The 24,870-nt window shown below is 42.5% G+C and overlaps 1 protein-coding gene across 1 annotated transcript in view; it reads left to right on the forward strand.

The window, feature by feature from the left end:
• The window catches only part of UMODL1 (uromodulin like 1), a 48,150-nt gene that overhangs the window by 10,494 nt on the left and 12,786 nt on the right, over positions 1-24,870 (forward strand). Inside the window, 14 exon segments of the mRNA XM_085222790.1 lie at positions 662-823; positions 1,221-1,327; positions 1,864-2,056; positions 3,201-3,341; positions 4,078-4,197; positions 5,926-6,117; positions 6,120-6,179; positions 6,589-6,701; positions 8,316-8,535; positions 11,805-11,942; positions 12,990-13,670; positions 16,516-16,628; positions 23,117-23,330; positions 24,263-24,400. Coding sequence (XP_085078916.1) covers positions 662-823; positions 1,221-1,327; positions 1,864-2,056; positions 3,201-3,341; positions 4,078-4,197; positions 5,926-6,117; positions 6,120-6,179; positions 6,589-6,701; positions 8,316-8,535; positions 11,805-11,942; positions 12,990-13,670; positions 16,516-16,628; positions 23,117-23,330; positions 24,263-24,400 — 2,592 coding nt within the window.

The following is a 24,870-nucleotide window of genomic DNA, read 5'->3' on the forward strand; positions in this document are numbered from 1 at the left end:
CTACTTCTTGGAAACCTCAGATTTACTTTTATTCAGAGCATCCAGATAACAAATTGAAAACCCACAGAAATGGCATCCATGATGGATCTGTAATTTGCTACAGACCTTTCATTTACTATGGACTTTACTATGTCAAAAGTGGTTTTGCTGAACTGCAGCCTTCTCCTACTGGGAGAATAGTTCTCATTTTTCTCCAAGCTGATTTTAATTACCTGATAAATTAATCAAGAGTTTGTAGGATCAAAAATTTGTTAGAGCCAAATGAATGGAAATGGTTAAATGAAAACTCCAGATTTCTAGCATAGACACTACCTGTTCGCTTTGATCATTATGTATTATTTGGATTAGTCATAGCTGGCACTGAGTGTGTTTTCTGTCCTGTAGTGCTCCAATTTCTCTACAATTAGAATCTATCTTTCTTTCTGTCTGTCTGTCTATACATTATCATTAATGGAAAATTATCAATTCAAAAATTCTGAATATTTTTACATCCTTTAAAGGAAATAATGGCATTTAGACTGGTGTTTTTTCCTCATGAAAATCTCTTAACAGACAGACACATTTCTAAAATGTGAGAGGACATGTTTGCTATAATTTAAACAGCAGTTTTATGGAAACAATTTTCTATATTTTTGTCCTCAGAAGTGTTTTTGTTCCTTAGTGCTCAACAGGTCCAGTGTATTTGCCTCAAGACCTGGTATTTGTCCAATGGAGAATATGGAAACATCTGATTATTCTTGCACGTTCGATGCTGAATGTCCAGGGCTGAAAAAATGCTGCAACTCATCCAAGGGAGCAGTCTGTGTGAATCCAAAGCCAGAGGGTATGTTACTGATAAATTCAAGACTACTTGTAATAGAAATGTGCTTAATTTTTCCTTCTGAGGGTGGGAGTGGGCAGAACAACTGTTACCATAGCTCTTCATAAAGCAAACATGGGAATCTGCCTTGGGTCAACTCCAGGAAATTTGGTTTCTGTGCTCGTGCCTGTGGGGCTGAACAGGGTGTGCTATGGGTCTATTGGACCTTGCATGGCTTCTCCTCCTCAGCTGGCACTGTTGCCTGCAGCATACTTGGAGCAGAAGTCGATGGCTGCATGTGGACCCTTGGTAATCTCAAAGTTAAAGCTTGCTTTGGTTTCTCAGAGCCTTCCTACAGCTCTGTAGCTTTCTATGGCATCACATCTCGGATGACTTGGCTGTTTTGTTCTGTACACTTCAGAAAGGATGTTCTGGTACAACGTGACAGTCCTGGTGAAAATGGATTTTAATGAATTAATTAGAGTGGATTTCCACCTTCTGAATCATTCACGCCTTTTGCATTCCATGGTATGTATGAACACAAGCATTGCTCATCGTGTCCACGCATTTGTTACTTGCTGATAACCACTTACTTCAGTCCAGGAAGGAGCCCATGGTCCCACGAGCTGGACACCACCTTGCCAGCTGCTCCCCCTATAGTTTGGGCCAAGATGTCAGCCTCATCTTCGTGGAGCTTAAGTAAAATTGATCTAGTAGCTCCTTAAGTAAATTTTTCAGGTCTTTGCCAAGGAGCAGAGAAAGCTTTCGTGTTCTGAAACAGTTTTCTTCCTGTCTAAGCAGTCTGTGCTGCAGCTCCAGCTCAGCTTAGCTTTGGGTTTATGACAGACTGGGTCTGGATTTCGTGATCTGCAGGGGCATGATGCTTTTGTAAAATGTGACAATTAGAAGAGCTCACGTTGCTCAAATACAGACCTAAATATTGCTGCTGTCCTGAATTTACTGAATTGGTGCTTTACACTCAGTTTCTGATGATGATCATTGCATAGGTTGTGCCTCACTGGCACACATTTGTACTGATGAAGGTTTGTTCACGTATTTTCCAGATTACTGGTGCATTACAACCCTTGAATACCTCTGTGCACCATATCCAGAGTAACTATGCAGAAATGTATGCTGGGACAGTGGCCTCTCAAGTTCTGATTGGACTGCATCAACCAGCTCCACTAGCAGAGGTTTCTTCTTCCTTGAAGAACATGGTTAAGCGCGTGTATGAAGTGATTGACACAGATGTGAAAGGTTATTTATTATAATCCTGGCCCTGGGGGAAGCCTTTTCAAGGAGTTTCATTCCACTTGGGATTTTGACTGTATTACTATCAGTTATAGAATCACAGAATTATTAAGGTTGGAAAAGATCACTAAGATCACCTAGTCCAACCATCAGCTCATCCTCACCATGCCCAGTGCTCATGTCCCTCAGTGCCACATCCACACGGCTCTTGAACACCTCCAGGGACAGTGATTCCACCAGCTCCCTCGGCAGCCCGTGCCACTGCCTCACCATTCTTTCTGAGAAGAAATTTTTCCTAATATCCAACCTGAATCCATGGCTTTACAGTCATAGTGAATCTTGTAAACTTTGCAAAGATTACTGAAACCACATATTATAGGGTGAAGATAGACTTGTAGTTAATTTTGGAGTGAATAGTTTGGAGGGCATGATCATTTTTTTTTTTTTCCTCTTAATAGGTATTCAAGTACTCATGTTTGTAGCACAAACATTAATTGTATTAAGCAGTCTCTTAAGTGTTTGCATTGTTCTTGGGAAGCAGATACACTCCATTAAATAAGGAGTATTTGTGGTCTGCTAATTACTGCTGTTGATTAATCTACTCCTTTGAGCATTACATAAGTATTTAGATGTGTTTTATTATTGCATAATTATCTGAACATCTTCACCCCTGACATCGCATCCATAAATACTGTTTGTCATTAGTTCTTATTCTGTACCGACTCAGTCCAGCTTTCAGTGTGATCTCTGGGCAGATTTTCTTCCTCTATCACTGACTTCACTCCGGTTTGAATGACACCCTGAAACTATGAGAAAGAACTGGCACTAACTATTATCTTAATCCAAACACGCTGAGTAAGAAGTGGTGGGCTTATAAGTGAATGGGGGGCTAATTTCAGGAAAAGACAGCATTCTGATTTCATAGAATCATTAAGGTTGGAAAAGACCATGAAGATCATTTAGTCCAATCATCAGCCCATCTCCAACATGCCCATGGACTATGTCCCTCAAATTCACATTTAATTGCATAGATATAAATCTGAAATTGTATCAGGAGTTACTACAGATTTACACTGAATTTGTTGTATTCAGAGGAGATCAGCCTTGATGCTGCTATCAGTATCTGTGTAAGCTGTATTCTTCTTCCTAGATGTTGATGAATGTTCCTATGCAGAATTCAATGCTTGCCCTGAGCAAAATTCCTGTATAAATCTGGAGGGTTATTACAGCTGCAGCCCTGAGCACCAAGAAGCATATGCCAGCCCTCTCCAGCTGAGCACAAGAAAAGATGGTAAGAAAAATAGGTCTCACCTTGGGAAATACTGAGAATGCTTTCTGCAGGAACCACCTGCTTCTGGATCACACAGGGCCACTACTGTTGGCAGGAGGTGCTGCATGAGCCATCTTGCTGGCTGTGTCTGATGAAATGCAGTGTACTTAGTTCCAAGATCCAGGCTGTTTCTCATACCTCACCCTCAGCTATCCTTTCTCACCTGACAAAGTGTCTGGCTTCAGGCCCTGACAATGTGTCATTCATTGTCAGTACACCTCCCCAGCGCCATCGGCAGCTACGTTTAGTGACTTTACTTGCACTTGAAGTCTCCTTCCCATTTTATGTGACTGCAGCCTGGACTCTGGCATGATACAACCCCATCTTCAGCTGCTGCTTTGTTCCTGAGTCCTTTGCTGGAAGCAGCTGGAGTTGGGCAATGTGAGAAATAATTCTTTCCAGAAAAATACATAGGCATGCACAGACACCAATAGGCCTGCTAACAGGCTTAAAGATAATGGAATAAGTAAGCATTTGCAGATTCAATGATTTAGTTAGAAGACAATTTTGCAATCCTTTTAAAAATTAAGATAATGTATTGATTTATCCTTATGTGATATGAAAATCTGTTTATTTTAATTTCTATTTATAATATTTCTATTGCTGTTTTTCAGCTGCTGGAAGTGCAAATGATATTACTTTAGATTTCCTTTGTTAGGAATGCTTTAACCCTTTGATAATGCTGTTTCCCCCGTAGGCATGGCAGCATCCTCTCCAAGCTCAGAGTTGGGTCCCCTTAACATCACCAGTAGCTCTTCATCGATAAGTAATTCAAGTCTCTTATCCATGACTAACCAATCTACCGATGCTGGATGCTGTAAGTGATTTTGGATTTGAATGAACATTGCCTTGCTTTAACTCAGGCACTCTGTGATCCCTTTTTTCTGGAGCTGGTTACAGGAGGGCGTTCACAAAAATAGTGGTAGTTTTGGAGTGAATCTCTTCCTACAGAGTAGAAATGAGAAAGGATCTCTCAGTGGGAGATACAGAGCAGGAGCTGTGGTGCTATGAACTGACCCCTGGAGTAGCCCCACTATTAACCTCCTGACTGATTAGGGGGATTGGCCTCCTGGAAAGAGGAGGTGACTACGCTGAGCTCACTGAGCCACTGACGCTTGGCAAGCTGTCCACTGGCAGGACCCATCATGGGACTTGGTCTGGATAATCCAAATCCTGCAGCATGAGGAAGCATACCAGCAAAGGCAGTGGAAGGCTGGCACACTTATCGCTGGGCCCTACTGAATACATGTCCTGAGCTTATACTGTATAGAGGTGGAGGATGGAGGTGCTTGTCCTGCTACCAGTGCAGGAGTTCCTCCTGGCCAAAGACCTTGGGACACAGTCCATGGAAATGGGTCAGGGAAGCTTTCCACATCCACACTGGAGTTAGTGTTTGTGAACACTCCCCGCTATACATTAAGGCTGTCTGGGGGACTATGATGAAAACAAAGCCTGAAAGATTTATCTTTATATCAGTGACTTGGGTCCTTTCAAATGAGAGTGGTCACAATCTTTTTTTAACAACATCCTGTTCTTCTTGCGGGAGGAAATAGCTGTCAGTGGTTCTTTGCCTTGTTCACAGAGACAGGCCAGGTTTTCTTGATCTTCATCTCTGCAGCTTCTAGATGATCTGAGATGTAGCTAAAGAAGTTTGACTGAAGTCCCTCTAGAGGAGGGAGGCATCACCTTGTGGATTTTTGGCAGCCCCCTGACTCAGAGACCTGACAACAATGATGTCCCACTATAATAGCTGAAGAAAACAACCTATTTTCCTTAAGATAACCATTAGCATGAAGGAACAGATGCTGTGGCAGCAGCATACTGTAGTCTCCAGTTTAGCGTGTGGGCTGATATTTGACCAACTTGACCCTGTCTGTTTATGGGAAATGTGTCCAGTCTAACACTGTCATCTCAGCTCTCCCTCTAGTTAGTGGAGGCAGAAGGGCTCTGCTAGAGGGCAGTTCACCCTGCCTCATTTAGATACCTCCTACTACTTGAAGGAGAGGAATCACCTCTGAAGGGCCCTGTCCTTTCCCCTTGACATGATGGTGATGGCATTGGACTAGCATGACATAAACAGGTAAAATACATGTTCCTGCTTCACTCCCAGCTTGTAAAAGCTGCAGACAGTGATGTTTTTCCAGGCATAAATCAAGACAACCTTTGCCTGAGGAGGTGCAATTTGATGATTTAAGTGACAAGCAAAGCAGATGTAAACTCACGTAGAGTACACAGATTCACTCTTACAAACTTGTTTCTTCTGCTGGAACCTGTAGCAGTCTGCCTGATTATTAGTGTTACTATTGATTCAACACAAATATGTATGGTGAAGGGAAATAAAAACAATAAACATCCAGCAATTAATCACTCTAGTGGGATGGTTCATGGATGAGTGAACTTTGTACTGTGAAAGGTACTGTCTTAACATGATGTAAAGAGGAGCTTCCCCTATTGACTGTAAAAGTGCTTGTGTATAATGGATTTAGGATAGTAGCGTTTTAATGATTAAATGTCGTTTTTGATGTGTTGTCTCTTCCTGGGATAGATCCCTCTGCAATTACAAACCATCGAATCTTCAGTGTTACCAGCAACAGCTTTGAAATGTCCTGGAGTGTCGCATCTACTCTAAACCATACTTTCCAAGTCCAAGTATTCAGGGACAAAAAGATTGTAAAAAACATGAAAGCAGATGAAGTGAAAATGAGTGTATCTGGACTGGAAGCAGGTGTGATGTATTCATAGAGATCAGCTACAAAAGTTGTGGAAAATCCATCCTCTCCCATCAAAATGTTAAAACAGGTGAATAGATCCTTAAATATATCTTTATGGGCCTAATGTAAGTGCATGGGAGGCTATAGCAGAATACTGGCTTTATTTTCTTGGTTCAATCCCAAACTCTCACTTTCCAACAAAAGCAAACAAAATATAAGGAGGTGAATGAACTTCTTTTGAATACCAGTATTTTTTATCCAGCTATATTTCTCTTAATACCTGCACACTCAGGTATATATTTGGGCTTAAAAACCACCTGAAATTCATTTCCAGATTTAATCAATTTACCCAGTCCATGCCCAAATTAGGTTTGCTGACTGACACCATGTTCTTGTGGACTCTCTGCATTTCATATTTTGGTCTGAGTGCATCCATTTTGCCTGAATCATCTTCTCCTCTGATTTGTCGTTTTGCGTTTTCATGTTGTGTACGACAGAGGCTAAGATATTTGGTGTTACTATGAGGATTCTCAACTACAACTTCACCGAAGATCTCCATGATCCCAGCAGCTCAGCATATGAAGAATTTTCAAGGCTGCTGCTTGCGGAGGTAATGTTAAAATATCTCCGGGTAAAATATATTTTTTCAATTTAGAATTTATTTAAGATAATGAAGGATTTTGTGCCCAGCTGAAATAACCCTTGGAAACCATAATATTGTTTCCTATGACCTTTCTTTGTAATTAACACAAAATCCAACTGACGAAAGAGATCAAATCCTTGGTCTTATTAGCAGTGGAGACAAGAATTTTCCCTTACAGAAGAGTAAAGGAATTAAAAATCCAGGCATACCACAAGGACTCCTTTTCTTGGATATTTAGCAGTAAACTCTCACTAAATTGACTTGAGGCTTTTAATGGATTATTGAAATGACAATGCTGGCATTTGTTTCAGTGCTGTCTTCTCAGTAAGTGTTGGGCTGCTTGCAAAGTTTTCTTTAAGGAAAAGTGACTGAGTCAGGCTTTCTTCTCCAGCCCCATTCACTGTATGTGTACATGCAGCCATTATCAATGCTCAGGTATAGTAAGCCACCAAGGAGGCCTCAGTCATCAGCTCTGTTTCCAGTGCTCAGCTTCTGAAACCATAAACATATGTCAATATAAATCTGAGGGGAAAAAAAGGAGCATCAACAGTGGAGCTGTATTTCCAAAGACAGTCCAGAAGATCCAGAAGAGTTGTTTACTCATGAGAAATTTCAAGTCTAACCTCTTGATGTAGTTTTATTTTCCATAGTGCTCGTTTTTGTTGCACAGGAGCATTTTTTTTTAGTGCATCTCTTCTGAGGCTGACTCAGACATAATCACATAATCGGAATTGCACAGTTGGGAAGGAAAGGCAATAATGTCTGTCTGTGTTGTTTTTTCTCCACTGGGAGCACGGTATCCCCTTCTCTCTTTCCTCTCTCCTCTTTTTTTTTTTTTTTTTTTTTGTATCTTTGCCCAGATTTGAATGAGGATCACTTAAATAGCTTGTTTGTAGGATTTTTTTTTGAGCAAACTGGCTGAATGGGCCTGAAGCTGGGTTGATTTATAGTGCTACTTTGCACATTCAAAGGCATGCTTTGAGCTGGAGATAGGAATAAAAAGCTCAAGCACACACTCAGCCTACATCTTGCAGTTGGGTCTTCTAGTATACGGTGGTCACATTTAGACTGCTTACTGGGAACAGCCCCTGGCCTGTGCTAAGTGCCAAAGTCTACCTGAATATTGCCTGAGGGACTGTAGCTGCCAGATGCCAAAATCACCAAATTCCAGCTCCTAGGAGCTCTCTCTCATTTCCTATGTAGCTGGATATAGGAGAGTCTTGGGACACGAGAGCTTGTGTGACCTGCAGAGCTAATTTGAAGGGTGTAATGCATGCAAGCTTACCTTGTAAAGCATGATTACTTGGGGCAGAAGGAATTCTGCTTATGTGAACCAGAAAAGAGTTTGGTTTGTAAGATAAGAGGTAAGATGTATTTCATTTTCAAGAGTGCATCAAGGAGAGACACACTCCTATGCACCTAAATAATAACTGAAACACTTTGAAACTTTTCTTTTTACCACACTTTCTACTAATGTTTAGGAATGTAAGTCTTTAGAAATGGTACCACCATAGCTCAGTTTTAAAAAGCAGCTATTGCTGCTGAGTTTCTAATTGCCAATGCTTCTCTAACTCAATTCAGATTGGGAATTCCTTTCCACCCAACATTTCTGCTTTATACGAATCTGGGAAACTGAAAGTGCAGATTGAATCCCTGCGAGCTGGGAGCATCATTGTGAGACTCAGAATTGCAGTGCAGGATCCTGGGTTTCCAGTTAATGCCTCCACCTTTGCCCCAATGCTTTCATACTTGTACAATGGCTCCGTACTTTTGGTGGATCAGCAGAACTCTACAGTAGAAGGTAATTTTTAAATTATTATTGTTTTAATAGCAGAACAGTGTTTGATATTTTGATTGTGTGCAGCATCATCAGCATTCTTCCTGAAAAATAGGGAGACAAAGTGTACAGAGCTAATCATGGTTTGTTGGAGGGGAAGACAAGAGGGAGCATGGGCTGTCCTCAGGTACCTGTAGGCACCACTGCCCTCCACAGTCCTTAAGGAGCAGAGGATTCCATTGTTTCCCCACTGATTTTCCTCTCCTCTCCCTTCTGTCAGCTGTGGGAAGTTTGCCATATCTTCCTTGCTCTGAAGTGAGGACAGGATTACTTGGAGTATTTGTAGCCTTTAGATACTCATGCCCCCTAGACAGTTTCGCACTTCAAGGCTGTGGAGCTGAACTTGGGCCAGGGTTTAGGAAATCTAGCTGAAGAAATTCCCAAATGTCCTCTCAGTGAATAGGACTGAAGAAACACATACGGAATTTAGTTAAATTGGGCCTTTGTTTGATCTTCAGTAATCACCATTTTTATCTACAAAGGACTCATTTCTGGCTTTAGGTTTCCCAGCTGGCAGAGCCAGCCAGAGCTCAAAGAGTTGCCAAAGTCAACAGAATGGGCTATTCTTCTCTCTTGGTGCACTGAGCACTTAAAAGCTTATTTGCTGTGATTAGGGAAAACTCCCTTTGGAGTTGCAGAGCATATGGATGACAGGAAAAAACAGAAGAGAAACTGCACCTGAAGCCTACAAATACCACAGCACCAGCAGGAACTGAATTGCAAGATGCAATGTGTGCCAACATCCCTTACAAATATTATTGATATTCTCCTGGCTGCACACAGAGTCTGTGTGTCCTGGGGAGCGTGCAAGAGTGAAGAAGAAGGCAATATTTTGGGGATGTTTTTTAACTGCAGAAAGCTAGATGGCTTCCAGTAGCAGCACTCTAATCCATGAGTGCAGCCAAATTCTCCACTCCTCCTTTATCCTCCCTAGAACTACAGTAAAGGTGTCTATTTCCTAGCTCTGCCCAAAGAAGCACTTGTTTGACATGAGTTTCTTAAAGTCAAATGTGGAAAATAAGACCAAAAAGTGCAGTGCTTGAAGAAAACATAGAATCACACTATGGCTGAGGTTGGAAAGGACCTCTGGGTCTACCTGGCCCATCCCCTGCTCCAACAGGGATACCCAGAGCAGGGTGCCCTGTGCCATGTCCAAGCGGCTGCTGAAGATCTCCAAGGAGATATTGGAAGATCTCACGGCTGTATCATTTCCTTACCCCTGAGAATACTGGAGTGTGCCCTCTGGTAGTAAGACCACACAGTTCCTCTTACATATGTAGAGCAATGCCACCTGGACCTCTGTGGAGCCTGGCCACCAGTAGGCTAGTGTGCTTGGCTTAGCGACAGTGGCAGAACAGGTAGTTTGCTTTGGAGCCGCAAAGATGAAAAGTCAGGAGGGACAGCACAACTTCAGGGAGTGGAGCAGTTGCATCCCTCTTTGTAGTCTCATATAATTATGAAACTTCCTGCCAAGATTAATTGAAACACTGAAGAGGCTGTCTGTTGCATGAGGCATGACAAGGAAAGAGAAGGGACGTGTGGAGTCAGGCCCAAGGTCAATATAGCAGTATCATGTCCTGGGTAGCACCAGGAGCCAATTCCCAGAGAAGTGAAACAATATGGCAGGTGCAGGAAATCTGTGTGTGTTGTGTGTGTGTGTGTGTGTGTGTGTGTGTGTACAAGTGCATGTGCTAGCACTGTGGAGGACAGAGGAGACAATATCAGTGTTTGGCCTGATGTATAATTGAATGTGGTTTCAGAAGTGAAGTTTGCTTAAAAAGCCCTACTAGGTAATAGGAAAGAAAACTCTAGCGCCAGTGGAGCCAGTGAATGTGACTTACTTGGCATTAGCATTTGAGCATCTGTCTGGTGGTGTCTGAAGCCATCAGGAGTCACATTTACCTCATGGCACAATAAGTCATGAGGGAGAGCACTTCTACTGCTGGTATTTGAGTCAGTCCTGCATGCTCTTGCATTCCCCCTGAGTGGCTCAGGCTGTAAATTAATAGCCAGATGCTGACCACAGTCACATGGAATTACCTAATGGAAACAATCATGGATATACCAATTATCTAATGAGGAAGAAGGGGAAAAGAACTGAAATATTAACTGGGAGGAAAGGGGAAGCCTGCGTGCAAGCAAAGAGATGCATGCCTGTATGTGCATGCACACATGCTCTGTGCTTTCTCTTTCTAAACTGGGGCTTTCCTTTGTTTCTGAGAATTAATCGCAGTTACTAATCTCTGCATGTTTGCAGAACAAGCACTTACAATAACACATTGTTCAGAACAATTTTCGAGCCTCTGATCAAAATTATTTAACCCAAGACACAGCACTCAGACTAGTTTTCTGCTCTCCTTCACTCTCTGCTCAAAGGCAGTGAATGTATATGCACAAGTGAGTGCACACAGGGAGTGTTCACATGGAATTCATTGGGATTGTTCATATGCAAAGCGTTAACTCATCCTTTGCCTGTGTACTGGAACAGTGTGCAAGTGGTAGTATGAGACTCCAGAGCAAAATTCTTCAGGAGTGAAGACACTCAGCCATAAAACTGATCTGTGACCCTATGGAAGAAGCATCTTTAATGCATTCACAGTGGTGGAAATTAGACTTAAGGAACACCCTTATAGCATATGGATGCCTTGATGAGCTAGGATGTTTTTTTCTGAGACTGTCCCAGAGGGAATCACATCTGTTTAGTGTTACCTGTGAAAATAAATTATTTATAAAAAGAGTTTTTTTCCCCTAGCACTTCCTCTGTTAAGAGATGAAGAGTGCTTATTATTTGCATTTACCTTTTATTTGAAGCAGAAAATTATTTGGATTCAGTCCCTATTTACTATTCTAGCTCATGATAGCTAGTGGTAACAGAACTATCCATTACTAATGGAGGCATGCTACACAGTACTGTGTATTTATGAGATAGCCCTGGTACAAACACACAGAATTTTTCTCACTACAAGTAAGTGTTAATTCCAGAACAACAAAAAAAGTCTGAAAAAAATCAGTACCTGGAGAAAATATTTTTAAGTGTACAAGGACAAAGGTTGATTTTTATGTGACAGGACAACAACGCCGTTAGTGTTCTGCATCACTTAGAGCTTGTCTGTGAGGCAAATGACAGATCACATTCTTAAGTTCAAATACTGAATAAAGGACTTCTTGTGATGATTTCTAGCTCAATGCAGATAGGGGGCTGTCTGACTGATCTTCTCATTTTTATCTTACAGACTGGGATGAATGTGCTTCTCCCACGGACAATGACTGCTCCATGTTTGCACATTGTATCAATCTGATGGGCTCATACCTCTGCAAATGCAAGACAACCATGGACACCAATCCATCCCGGCCTGGAAGAAACTGTGAGGGTGAGCAAAAGACGACCATGTCATTTCCCTTTGCCATGGAAAGTTGAAATAAGTTATAATTTTCTACCTGTGCTTTTATTGCAACTGTTTATATAGCTCACAAAATATATAGAGATGCACCTTTGGAGTCTCTGGCCAAAGAAGAACCTCCCTATACGTGAAAGTAGGCCTCACACATTGGTTGTTCTGAAAGTAATGCCTCCTATTTATTTCCAAGAAATTACAACATACACAAAGAGCACAATAACACTATTTGATAGAGCAAATTCTCAGCTACAGAACACTATTTGTCAACACAGTCATTGACATTAGCTCTCATTTTTGCCAGCAATTAACAAGAGCCCACATGTTGCACTCATAACAGTGTGAACCAGCAGAGATGACGCACTGTCACTGTCACTACTGCTGAAACTCACCACCGACCCTCACTGTGCTCACATTTACTGTTTGGTCAGTAAGCATCAATGAATGCCGGTGGGTGCCATTTTTTCTGCATAGAGGAATTTAGTGACACACCTTTGCTTCATATGCCCTTCCATGTCAGACTCTTGCTGCTATCTGTCACATGGCAACAACATGTAATGGGATATTGGCAGGAAGGTTCAGCCTGTACTGCCTTTTCCACAACATCCTCCTCTGCATGGGCCACCATAATAAAATACGAGGTATTTGTTTTGGAGCTGCCTTTGCATCTTGCATCTTTGCATGTAGTCTCTCTCAACTTTTCCTTGATTAGCCTAAAGACCGACTGCAGATAAATATTATTTTGGTATATCTGTGGCTAATTTCTTCCCTTGCATTGACCCATGGCCTACTAACCAGAGGAGATTCAGGACTCATATCTGCTTTTTTTTTTGTATGCAGGTAAACAGGCTCAATGCCACAAAAATCACATGGGCTACAATGCATTTATGAAATATCCAATGTTTCTGTAAAGCTATTGCATGTGGCTGTGTGGTTTCAGCCCAATTTCCAGGTCAGACACAGCATGCTCTGATGCCTCCTTGTCTGGTTTGAGGTTCCAATGCTACATCTGTTGTGTTGCAGGTGAGATAGTGAGCCCTCTGACTGAAAGAACAGCCCTCGAAGTAGCAAGCAGCACACAGCTTGCTCCTGAAGCAAGCTCTGCAACCTCTGCCTTCCCCACCATCACTGCAGGCTCTGAGATGAGCAACATCGCACACCACCTTGCTGTACTGCCACTGGGTGAGAGGCAAACACCCCCTCACCATTCTACCACCAGCACTCCTCCAGCCTCTTGGAATAAAAGCCTGACTCCACACATGGCCAGAGACAATAACCCCACATCTGTGACGGCAGAGCAGCAGACCACCACGAGTCCATCACAGCAGAGCTCATTGGCTGAGTCTTCCGCTTGTACATCGCAGCAAGTGGCCACTCTCACAAATGCATCCATTGGCACAGACGAGCAAGAGCAACGTAGTTCTCCATTGCCAATGTTATCAAACCAAACAGTCTTGGGTATCTCTGGAAGTCATGCAGCTTTTGAAGAGCCTCAAGTCCACTCTCAAGATGGCCCCATCACAGCTCTGTCAGCCACAGGGGATGCAGGAGCTTCCATTCTCAGTGCCACTCTCAATACACACACACAGACAGGAAGAAAAAACAGCTCTTGGGCTGAGAATCACACCACAGTCCTGGGGTCACCAGCTCTGCCAGGCTTCTCCTTGCCTCCCAGATCAATGCCAAGCCCAGCCATGGACCACAGTGAGTATGCATTCAGCTGGGCATGCATGCATGGCAGTATGACTGCATGAGAAGGAAAACTTCACCCAGAGTCCAGAAAGATGCACAACTGTCTCAGTGATCTGGGGTGAAGGTGGCTGAAATTAGTTTGTCTATGTCAGAATTATTTCCTTGCAGGAACTGGCACTTCTTTTCTAAATTGATATGTCATAATAATTTCACTTTCAAGTGATAGCTTTATCGATGTTACACTTCCTCTTCCCAAAGCAGATGGAGCAAATCACACAGTGTTCTAAGTGTGGCTCATGGAAATATATACTACTTCCTCTGCCACTACTTGCTCTATAGCAGCAGCCCACAGTTATCTCAGAGACCTAGGCTGGCACAGCACTGCCCTCCTGTTACCCTTCATGGAGCATAGACTAAGCAGAGCTCTGCAAATCTTCCATGGGATTTCCAGGAGCTGTGTGACAACCTATGAACCATTTTTTCAAAAGCTGTAATTGAGAGTAACTGGACTTGTAGGGAGGGCCTCATCTGCTTGGCTTTGGGTAGATGTAGTGCCTCTTTTTAGAGGGGTTTTCTGCTGACTGGAGCTGAATCATATTTCAAAGTTAGAAGTCAGATTTGATCCTTAAATTAGGCTTTTTTTTTTTTTTTTTTTTTTTCCAAGGGGATGCTACTTGTCACTGAAAATATTTTTTTTTTTAGTGCATTAGCTACTGGTACCTATTTATGTTTTGTTTCAGCTTATCCTTGTTCTTTCCATCATGCCTTCCACATCTCCCTGACCCCAAACCACACTCCTCTGTTCTTTTCCCTTCCCTACAATTTCCTGTTCCTGAAGGCCTCCATTGACCCAGACCCACTTCTGGTTTCTCTGTGTTCTTTTCTCCTTGGAAACTCTGTTTTTTGGCCATGCGGAGCCAGCTCTGCTACTTCTCTAACTTCTCTTGTGCCACCAGCACATCATCAGTCCTGATCACAGGTGCCACAGAGTCCACATACCCCATCCTGCTGTCCTGGACAGCAGCCATAGCAGCCATGCCAGTGTCTCTTTTCTTCTCTTGCCTTCACTCATGTTGTATCCTTTGTTGCCCAGAATCGGCAAGACCAAGGAACAGAGCCAGGCATGTAACTTGTTTGGGAGCTTGCTGGACAAATGGGGGAAAGAATAATTTTGAATTCAACATATTGACCTCAATTGAAAAGCTCCATTTACTGCTTAAGCCTTTTAGTTTTTCTTTCTTTCTTGTTCCTGGGGAACAAGAGGAACAACACAGGGGTGTCTCACCAGCTGGAGGTGGGAAATTGACAGGGCAAAGCCCCACATTTGATGAAGTTTAACATAGAGCTCCTCCTTGTGGCAATGTCTCTGACCTGGAAGATTAATAGCCAACCTTTGATAGTCTGTTCATGTCCTTTAAACACCTATATATATATGTATATGTATACATATATGTATATACATCTGTATATAGCCATTTGAAAATTGTTCAGAACATTCTTCCTTCTCTCTACCAGATAAAAGTGGTTTATCTCCTAAATACCTATGAAATACCTATGCTTACAGTGCAGCACAATCCACAGCAGAAGGCAAACCCCAAGTCTTTGATCTTGCTTGTGGTGGTGGTGGTGGTTGTAAGGGTTCCCTTGGGGATCAGCAGTATATTGGGACAAAGGAACCCTATTTTTGTGGCTTCTTTAAGGAGGCATGCCTTTCCTCTCCTCTGTAATACTTCACTTGATGACAATTTATTTTCTTCCAGCGCTTGTCCCAGCTCAAAAGATTGTATCCAGTAGGACTAGGACTGACTTTGATGCAGTGTGATCCATACAGTCTATGCAGAGCCCTGCTTTTCCATTATTGTTCCTTCAGAAAAATCAGTTAATATGGAGAGTAAAGCTCATTGTAGGAGTCTGACAGTATCAGGGTTGGAAATTAATGTCATATGCACTCTTGAAATCAGGACAGAAATATGTAGGGAGGAAAGCAAGATGGTACAAAAGAAAGTAAAACTGGTAACTTGATTCAGAAAGAATTTTAAGGTGAATCCTTAGCTAGATGGTTGCATTTTTGGAGTCTTTGGTGAAAACTATCCCATATTCATAAATGACATTATTGTGTTAGAACTTACTAAATCTAAGAGTGATTTGTTAGCAGATTGAAGGCACTGTGAAGGTAATTGGGTGGCAATGGTCATGGGATTGGGTGATATCAGTCAGCTTGTCTGGTCAGCTAATAAAAGGATGCTAGAGTTATGAATCATGTCTTCAGAAATGCTTTCTCTTCTGCCTGTGATCACCTTCAGTGTCTGTGCTAACAATGCCAAAACCAGTGATATCAAAAAATGACTTAAAATATTTGAGACAGTTTTAATGTGATTCAGCACACACAGCTTCAGAGAAATGTTTACTCTGTTGGATTAATTTTATTTTACACTGTCTAAAACGTCGAAGTCTAATCCCAGGCAGCTGGCAAGCCTTCCTGTGAGGCTGGAGGAAAGGACTTGGAAAGGTTTGCCCTCTAGAGGGGCTGGTGTGTTCCCGTTACAAATAGAGAGAGTTGAGATAGGAACTGAGGTTGGAAGAGAAGTTCAGTGCCCAAGCACTGCCATAGAGAAACATTCCAGAAGGCCCAGAGCATGTCAGGTAGAGCTGACAGCTCCAGCTCATATGGGAAGTCTGTCCTTCTTGAGAGGCATCCAGAAGCCAGAAAAAGTAGACCCTGCTACTAGACACCTGTGTTAAGGCTATGTTTTAGATAGCTGGTCTTTGGCAGTTGTGTGTACTCATGTGGCCAGGCTTGGGACTGTCAACAAACCATGGAATATGTAATACAATTGTCTTCTTTTTTACTCTGCAGCTGTTCAGAAACTTAATGGAGTGGTGCGGATAACAAATGTGAAATACTCACCGGGCTTTAGCAATGCAAGCAGTGAGGAATATCAAAACTTTGCACAGCTCTTTGTTGATGAAGTAAGTGGCTAAGAAGAATGTGACCTTCTATTGGTCACCACGTGCGTAATCTTTTTCTCATGAAGGGTATATGCCACATAAGCATCCCTCAATGCACCTATGAGATCTGACTCCCATTGAGTGAGCCTGCAGCAGTGTTTTAGGCTGAGACAAGGAATTGGGATTCTCTGGAGACTCTGTTTCCTCTGCTTCCTGTGTCTGGTTATACAGGTTTATTTATTTCCTCCAGGGATACACTGAAATGTTAATGAATATTTGCACAGTGCTGCATTAACCTTGCCATGTGCATTACTGTATTAATGAACGTTGTGATCATTATTACCCTTTGTCACAGGCTGACATTCCTTCCAATCATCCTTTGTTGTAGCCCTGTATCTGCAAAGGGTGTGGTTTCTTGTGAAGTCACCTCTGCCCTTGCCTCTAATTAGAGCACAGGACATCAAAGCACACAGCCATGTCAGTTCCTCCTTCAGCACACTCTTAATGCCTGGGTATTGCCTCTGACAGCACTGCTCTTATCATTTCTTGGTTAATTTTATCAGAAGTGTGTTCCTGCTGATGTTTGCTCAAACACATCTGCTTGGAAAACCTCTGGTTATGCTGGGCTGCTTTATTGCCTTCTTTCTCCTTTTTTCAGAGGGCTGAAGCTGTGATGATAGATAGATGATAGATACTGACCATTGTTTGCCTCTTCAAACACTGCAAAGGTCTCCTCAGCCTCTCGCTGTGGTCAGAGCTACAGTCTGACAGCAAACATAGCTGTCTGCAGGACACTCACTGGCAACTCTTGGTAGTCAGGCAGAGGTCAGGCCAACACGAAGTTGGAGAACACTCTAAGAAGGAAAATGTGCGCTCTGTTTATTTGTGCATGGTGTTTTCTCAGATATCATATAGGTTTCCCACTGGTTGTTACTGGTTTGCACTTTTCTGGATGTGTTAGCACATCACAGCTTTCTCTGTGTTGTTTCAGCTCCAAGCTGTCACATCAGAAAAGCAGCCACAGAGCGAAAGGGATGTGATTAGCAAAGTGAAGAGGGAGCAGCTCGCCGCTAACCTCACTTCCATTTAGCATCACTCGCTGCCTGAGGCTATTTTGCAATAGCACGTTATTAAAAAGGGCTAAAATGAATGTATTTTCTTTGTGAGCTGCTCATTCACATTCCTTAACTCAGCAAGTCATGGATCCAAGTTGGTATGGAGAGAATTTGTAACGTGATTATATAAAGGAAACAGAGTAGGTTTTGTGTGGGTTTTACCCAGTTCTCAAAGTTCCAGTTGGAAAAAGAATACTTGTGATTATAAGGCACCCTCTCCTTTTTCTAGCACTCCAATTCTGTGGACCAACCACAGGTGAGCTACGTTAGTGATGATTCCATCTACCCCTGAGCCACTGTCTATAGCTCTAACAACCTCAGAGGAGATTCAGGTTGGATATTAGGAAGGATTTCTTCTCAGAAGGAGTGGTAAGATACTGAAAAGGCTGCCCAGAGAGGTGGTGGAGTTCAAGAACTGTGTGGATGTGACACTGAGGGACAAGGTTAGTGGGCATAGTGGAGATGGGCTGATGATTGAACTAGGTGATCTTAGTGGTCTTTTCCAACCTTAGTGATGCTGTGATTCTATGATTCTATGAACTTTGTCAAAACCTGCCATGAGTGTTTTATTACAAATGTTGTTTGACATCAAAGTAAGAGAAGTTCAGGAAAAAAAAGGTCAGCATATTTCTTGTCCAGATTACAAGGGCCAGAAATAGATTCTTTTAAAGTAGGAAGGGAAAGTTTCAGAGATTTGAAAGCATTCTCAAATCCCAGTTAAATAAATTTTGCTGAAGATTTTACTTAAACCTCTTTGGAGTTACCATCTACAATTGAGAGGATTTATAAGCCTTAATGTGTGTAATGGTCTTCTGCGTAGAGCTGCCCTAGCACTTAAATGCCACGTGGTTAAACTGGCAGCACAGCGAAAAGAAATGCTGTTCCTTAAATAATGTGTAGATGAAAGCAAGGTAATAACTCGATGTGACAATTTGCACTGTCATTGTCCAGACCAGCTCCATAATCCTACTTGTACTGCACCTGAAGAACAATATAGCTAAGGGTAAGAAAGTGCTTTAGTCTTCTTTGCTACAGCCAGGAGGAAAATCATGAGAACTAGGGCTTGCCCTCAAGAAAATGAATGAGGAATACAAAAAGTCTGAATTGAGAATGCGCTCACTGATGTGTATTAAATCCTGAATGCAAAAGCTTGGTTTGAATTCTAGTGTCTTAAATACTGTCTGACACACAGTGGGAAACTAATAACTGGCAATGCCTTGTGAAGGTGACCTCTCATTTGGAACTGACACAGCCTTCATTTTATGTAGCTTAATGCACTTAAAATAATTGCATTCAAAGCTATCTGAGTGTGGCATGAAATTTGATACAGGGATTAAGGCATCTACACAATTAGAGTGTAGTTGTCTTATTTTATTAGGGTCATTTCCTTCCCTTGGTGCTGGCATTTGTTCTACTGGTGTTGCCTTGCTCTCCTGGGGGTCTCTTCTGGCACACCTATGGTGCTGCTGTGTTTTGTGTGTGCTACAGAAATAGTAGCAACAACAGATACAAGATATTTCGTTTTTCTAGTGAGAAAAATGGAGGTTTCTTCTAAAAAGTTCTGTCTTTTCAGTCTTTTCAAGCCCTGCTTCATCAACCATTATGTTGGTAGCCCAGGGTGTGGTACCTGTAGTGAAGTCCTGCAGTCTTCTGAATAAAGGGTTTTGCAGTGTCACCTAGTGGCAAAATATAAGTACAGATGAATATCACAGTGATGCTTTTTGAGCTCTGAGTCCTCAGTAACGAAAAATGTGGATAAGGGCAGAAACAAACAAACAAACGAACAAAAAGCAAGCAACCAACCAAACATCCCAAACCTAAGTCACAGGGAAGCACCAAAAAAACCCGAAAACTTGAGGAGAAAGCTGAGAAGGAAATAGAGGTGAAATTGTGAATGAATTAAGAGTTCTCTCTGAAATCAGCAAGTGTCCAGAAGCTCAGGGAAAAAAAAAAAAAAAAAAAAGATTAAAAGACAAAAACTTAGAGCTTACCACCAACCATTCAGCATGGATATTGGCAGCAATTTCTCCTCAGAAAGAGGTGAGGCAGTGGCACAGGCTTCCCAGGGAGGTGGTGGAATCACCGTCCCTGGAGGTGTTCAAGAGCTGTGTGGATGTGGCACCGAGGGATATGGGCAGTGGGCATGGTGGAGGTAAGCTGGTGGTTGGGCTGGGAGATCTTAGAGTTCTTTCCAACCTTAATGATTCTATGAAATTGTTGTGAAAGGGCAGAAAGGGAGAAGGGACTATGTCCTGAAGCCCTGTGGCCTAGGAGAACAGGGGTTTTGGGGCTCCCCAGGCTTTCCCAGTGAGGTTGCCCCTTGCTTTCTCCCAGCTCTAACTGCACACCCCCTATGGGGCACTGCAAACTTTGTTGCATAGGGCTAATTGGTATGTGGGAACCATTTTGTGGGTGCAAGCAGAGGGTTTGCTCCATACAATGCAATTAATTCCAGCAACTCAAAAAAGGGCTGCAGAGCCTGGTCTGCTTGGCTGGATAATACATAGTGGACAGATACATCTGCCTTGATACATGGAGTTGTCACCTGGGACAATCCAGGAAACAAACAAACAAACAAACAAAAAACCCACACATGGGCTATGTGCACAGGTGTGAGAGAAATGAGGATTCTGACAGTTCTCTTGTCAGCTCCCACAGCTGCCCCGTTGACTCTCCCTAGGCTTTCTCTGGCAACAGTCACGGCCTATGCCCTGAGCATTGCTCCGTTGACACCAGCTTTGTCTGACCTCGTGGCTGAGCTCCAGCCCTTCTGCTGCAGATATTTCCTGCAGGAGATGTATAGAGGAAGAAGGGGTTGGAGGTGATCACAGCACAGTCCCCACCCACCTCCTTAATGCTCTAGGAAGCTGAGCAAGGGAAGGAAGTGCCTGTTATATCCTGAAGAGATGGTCTTAAAGTAGAGCAGGGATGTGAGCTGCCAGTTTACTGTTACACTTCTGTTGGCAGTTTCTAAGCGTGATTATAATACTGACAGCTCAGGATCACCTGATTCAGGCTTGGAATTGATGGCCCACTCTTTCTTTTGCTGCATCTTTTAGTTGTAAGTGTGAAAGGATGCAGTAAGACTTTCCAGACGTGTGGGGAAAAGATGTTATGAAACAGAGGGGATCAGTGAGCATCTCCTAGACCTAATGGAAAAGTCACAGTGTTGATGGGTGGTACCGCGCAGCCTGTGCCTACCCTGGCACCTGGCCTTCAGGTGTGCACTGCACTCCGTGTGTGATGTGGTTGGATGCCAGACAGGTGTGCAAGCCTCTGTGTGCGTGTTCTCTGTGTCCCCTTGGAGGACCTCTGCAGGTAGGGAGTCCTGTTCAGTCTCGTGTGCATGGGCAATCAGATTAAAACAATTAAGGGAGAACTTGTGGATGTTTTCCAGTTTCTCTGAGACAAGTTTGTCCTTCTGTGTAAAATGTTTTCTCCATGTGCTCTTTACAGCTGTACTCTTATTATCAGCCTTCTGTCTCATCTTGGGTTGGTCCTGCTAGACAATGCCATCTGGCCTGTGTCTGCTCTTCCTCTGACTGGTGCTGAGCCTGGAGATGGAGGGCAATGGTGCTGCAAATGCCAAAATTGCTGTGTGTCCCTGGGCTCCTATGCGTGCCTGACAGACTTGTCCTATTGCCACTCTAATGCAGGAGATGTTCCTGTGGATGGCTGCCCTGCATAGGTACCTAAAGGGGCAGTTCAGGTTGGATATTAGGAAGAATTTCTTTTCAGAAAAAATGGTGAGGCACTGAAACAGGCTGCCCAGGGAGTGGTGGAAGTATTCAAGGATCATGTGGATCTGTCACTGAGGGACATGGTTAGTGGGCATGGTGGAGACATTGGTGGACTAGATGATTGAGAGGCCTTTTCCAACCTTGACGATTCTATGAAGACTGGAAAAGGAGGTCAAATCTACATCTCCAGTCTCTTCAACTCTCTAATTTCTATTCTCTGAACGGGAGATGGAGAAGCTGAGTAGCCCAACAGATGTAAAACTTCAAGCAGAGCTATGTGGTACTGTCCTGCAGAAAGCTGACTGTCCTGCTCTCTAGCATACTCTCAAGGCTGCTTCCAGGCTGCCCACAGCTGAGGCTCAGTGTGTTTTGGCACAGGTGATGTTTTCTCTCTTTGGCTGCTAGTGAGTTGCAAGCTGACTGTATACAATACCGTAAACTTCACTGACTTCTCCAGGATGCCCTCAGCTCAGCCAAGGCTTAGCACTGTGATGCTTTGAGGGAGACTGTTCCCATTCAAAGTGTTGTGGAGCCATTCCTTAGCCTGGCTCTTGGATGCTCAGGGAGGATTTGTGATCCACCTTGTATGGTGTTCAAGAAGGCTAAATGTTGTGTGCTACACTTGGGTCATGAAAACCCCTTGAAGCATGGCCTTGGGGAAGCTGCCTGACAGCAAATGTCCCAGGGCACTGGTCAACAGCCATCTGAACATGAGTCAGCAGTGAGCCCAGGTGGCCAAGAAGGCCAATGGCATCCTGCACTGTATCAGAAATTGTGTGGCCAGCAGGACTAGGGAAATGATTGTCCCCTTGTGCAGCACCACTGACACTGCACCTCAAACAGTGTGCTCACTTTTGGACCCATCACTACAAGAAGGCCACTGATTTGTTGGAACATGTTCAGAGAAGAGCAGTGAATCTGGTAAAGGGATGAGAAAATGACATATGAGAAATGGCTGAGGGAACTGTGGCTTTTCAGCGTGGAGGATTTTGAGCAGAGACCTCACCACTCTCTACAATCATCTGCAAGGAGATGGTAGCGAGCTGGCTGTCAGTTTCTATTCTTGCATCCTATCACCTGTCACCTGAGTAAATGGCCTCAAGTTGTATCAGGAGAGGCTTAAATTGGATGTCAGGAAGAATGTCTTCACAGAAAGAGTGGTGAGGCATTGGAAAGAGCTGCCCAGTGAAGTGATGGAGTTCCCATTCCTGAAGGTACTTAAGATATATGTAGATATGTTGCTTAGGAATGTGGTTTAGTGGTGGGGTAGGTAGTGTTTTGTGATGACTGGACTTGATCTTACAGGTTTTTCCAACCTAAGTGATTTTATGATTCTGCATTCCTGCAATTTCTTCTCTCCCCTGCTGTTATCAGAGGCCTTTGCAAGGAGTCATGCCAAATGACAGATGAAGTATCTTAATCACTTCTTTAATGCTCACAGTTAAATATATGCCCTATCCTTCAGCTACTATAGAGTGAAAATATTATAAAGCAAAAAGTAATTTTTGATGCTGTTTCCCTCCAGAGTATGAAGCACTCATAATGCGTAATATTCTTTTCTGGGAAATGTACAATGCCTAACATATAATTGCTTCTATCTACTCATTAAAATTCTATCTACACATTAAAATTGTGTACTTGGTTTTCATTCTAGGTACATAAATCACTGCCCCTTGATGTCCTTCAGCAGATGGATGCTGGTCTGATTAAAGTGTTGATAACTGATATTACTAATGGGAGCACTGTGGTAAGTTTCCATTTACTGATTGCAGAAGATGTGGATATCTACTACATCATCACCGCTTTTCATGATGCAATTGAACACAGCTCCTATTTCAAAGTTGACAAGAACAGTCTCTTCATAAATGGTAAGGAGCTGCTTATAGCCCAATTGTTCTTCAGAACTAGAAAGATCGTAAAGCCTATTATTATTATGTTGGTTTTTTTTTTAGGTGAAAATATCTGTAAAACAAATGGATGAGAAACCATTCTCTGTTTTATATTGCTTCTACTTATCCATCCAATAAGCTTTATCAGAAAACATCAAAAGATAAGAAGAGAGGTTCACCTGATCAGAACAAACTCGTCTCTTTGTCTCTAGCTAGCAATAAATTTTATAGAGAAGAAGATACGGAGTTATTAGAAACTGTAACAAACTGAGGGTTTTATTAGCCACCATGGAAACGTGTCATTGTACACAGACATAGTTAACTTAATTTAAAATTATTAGGAAACACATTACTCTCTGCCTTGCACTGATAATTTTAAATCCAAGGCACAAATAAATGAAAAGGAAAATTCCTGGACTGGGAGTATGCATTTCCTTTGCTCACCTGCGGGCCAGAGTTCAGACAAAAGTAAACAGTTTGTCAAGATGAGTACAATGGCTTATTGTTGAATCTTTTTTTCTTTGAGATCTAAGTAACAATAAGCAGTAGTCTCCTGACTAACTACTGTTGAATCCTGTTCCACAAACTGATGTGTCATCTCTGAAAACAATATCAAATTATATATCCTGAATGTGACAAGTTTGTCCAAATGTTATTGTTACACGCTGCCAATTAAAATCTCAGGCAAAATGACATCAAAAGCAAGTACATGGCCTGTTCTGTATACTCCTGTTGCCTGTTATCCTTGCAACGGTGAATCTGGGAAGTTGCACCTCAGGTTAATTTCTAAGATTGTGGCTAACTCATTGTAGTGCTTTGTGGGGTGCCTACCCCTTGAACCTGCTTCAGAAATACCACGTTTCCATTTATACACTCTTCACCTTTGCCTTTTGCTTAAATATACCCAACAGATTATGATGAGTGCAAGAGCAAAGAAGATGACTGCTCCCCAGATGCATCATGTTATAACACACTTGGATTTTACCACTGCAGTTGCAATGATGGATTTGCTGATGTGCATCCAGAAAGACCCGGAAGAAACTGTGCAGGCAATTTTTTCTTATTATCTAATGGCTAACTGAACTCTGAGCACTGTCTGTTGGATCAAGGTTATTCTTGTCACAGGCCCTGAACTTTTGCCAAGGTTGAATTTGATTTGTTGTATGCATGCTAATGAGGAAAGACTTGAAGTGGAGTTTATGTATTTCTGACTGCAATAATCTCTTATTTGATTATATTAATTTTTAATGCTATCTTTGTGAGAGTCTTCTATTAGTTCTGTTTTCTCATTTTTGCCATTAGAAGTATGTTATTTCCATTGGCAGTAACAGAGAAGGGCAGAAAAGGTAGTAGAAAGAAGTTGCACAGTGTGACCTCTGTATTGCCTCAGGGATGAAAAGTTAGTACAGTATGACAAATGACTGTTTTGTATTAGTTGATTCATCTAGCTTCTTCTATCTTTCCTTGAATCATTTGTTAGCTGACATATAATCAGTTTTTGAGCTTCTAAATCCTTTTA

The sequence above is a fragment of the Meleagris gallopavo genome, chromosome 1 (assembly GCF_905368555.1).
Source record: "Meleagris gallopavo chromosome 1, MGAL_WU_HG_1.1, whole genome shotgun sequence".
Lineage (NCBI taxonomy): Eukaryota > Metazoa > Chordata > Aves > Galliformes > Phasianidae > Meleagris > Meleagris gallopavo.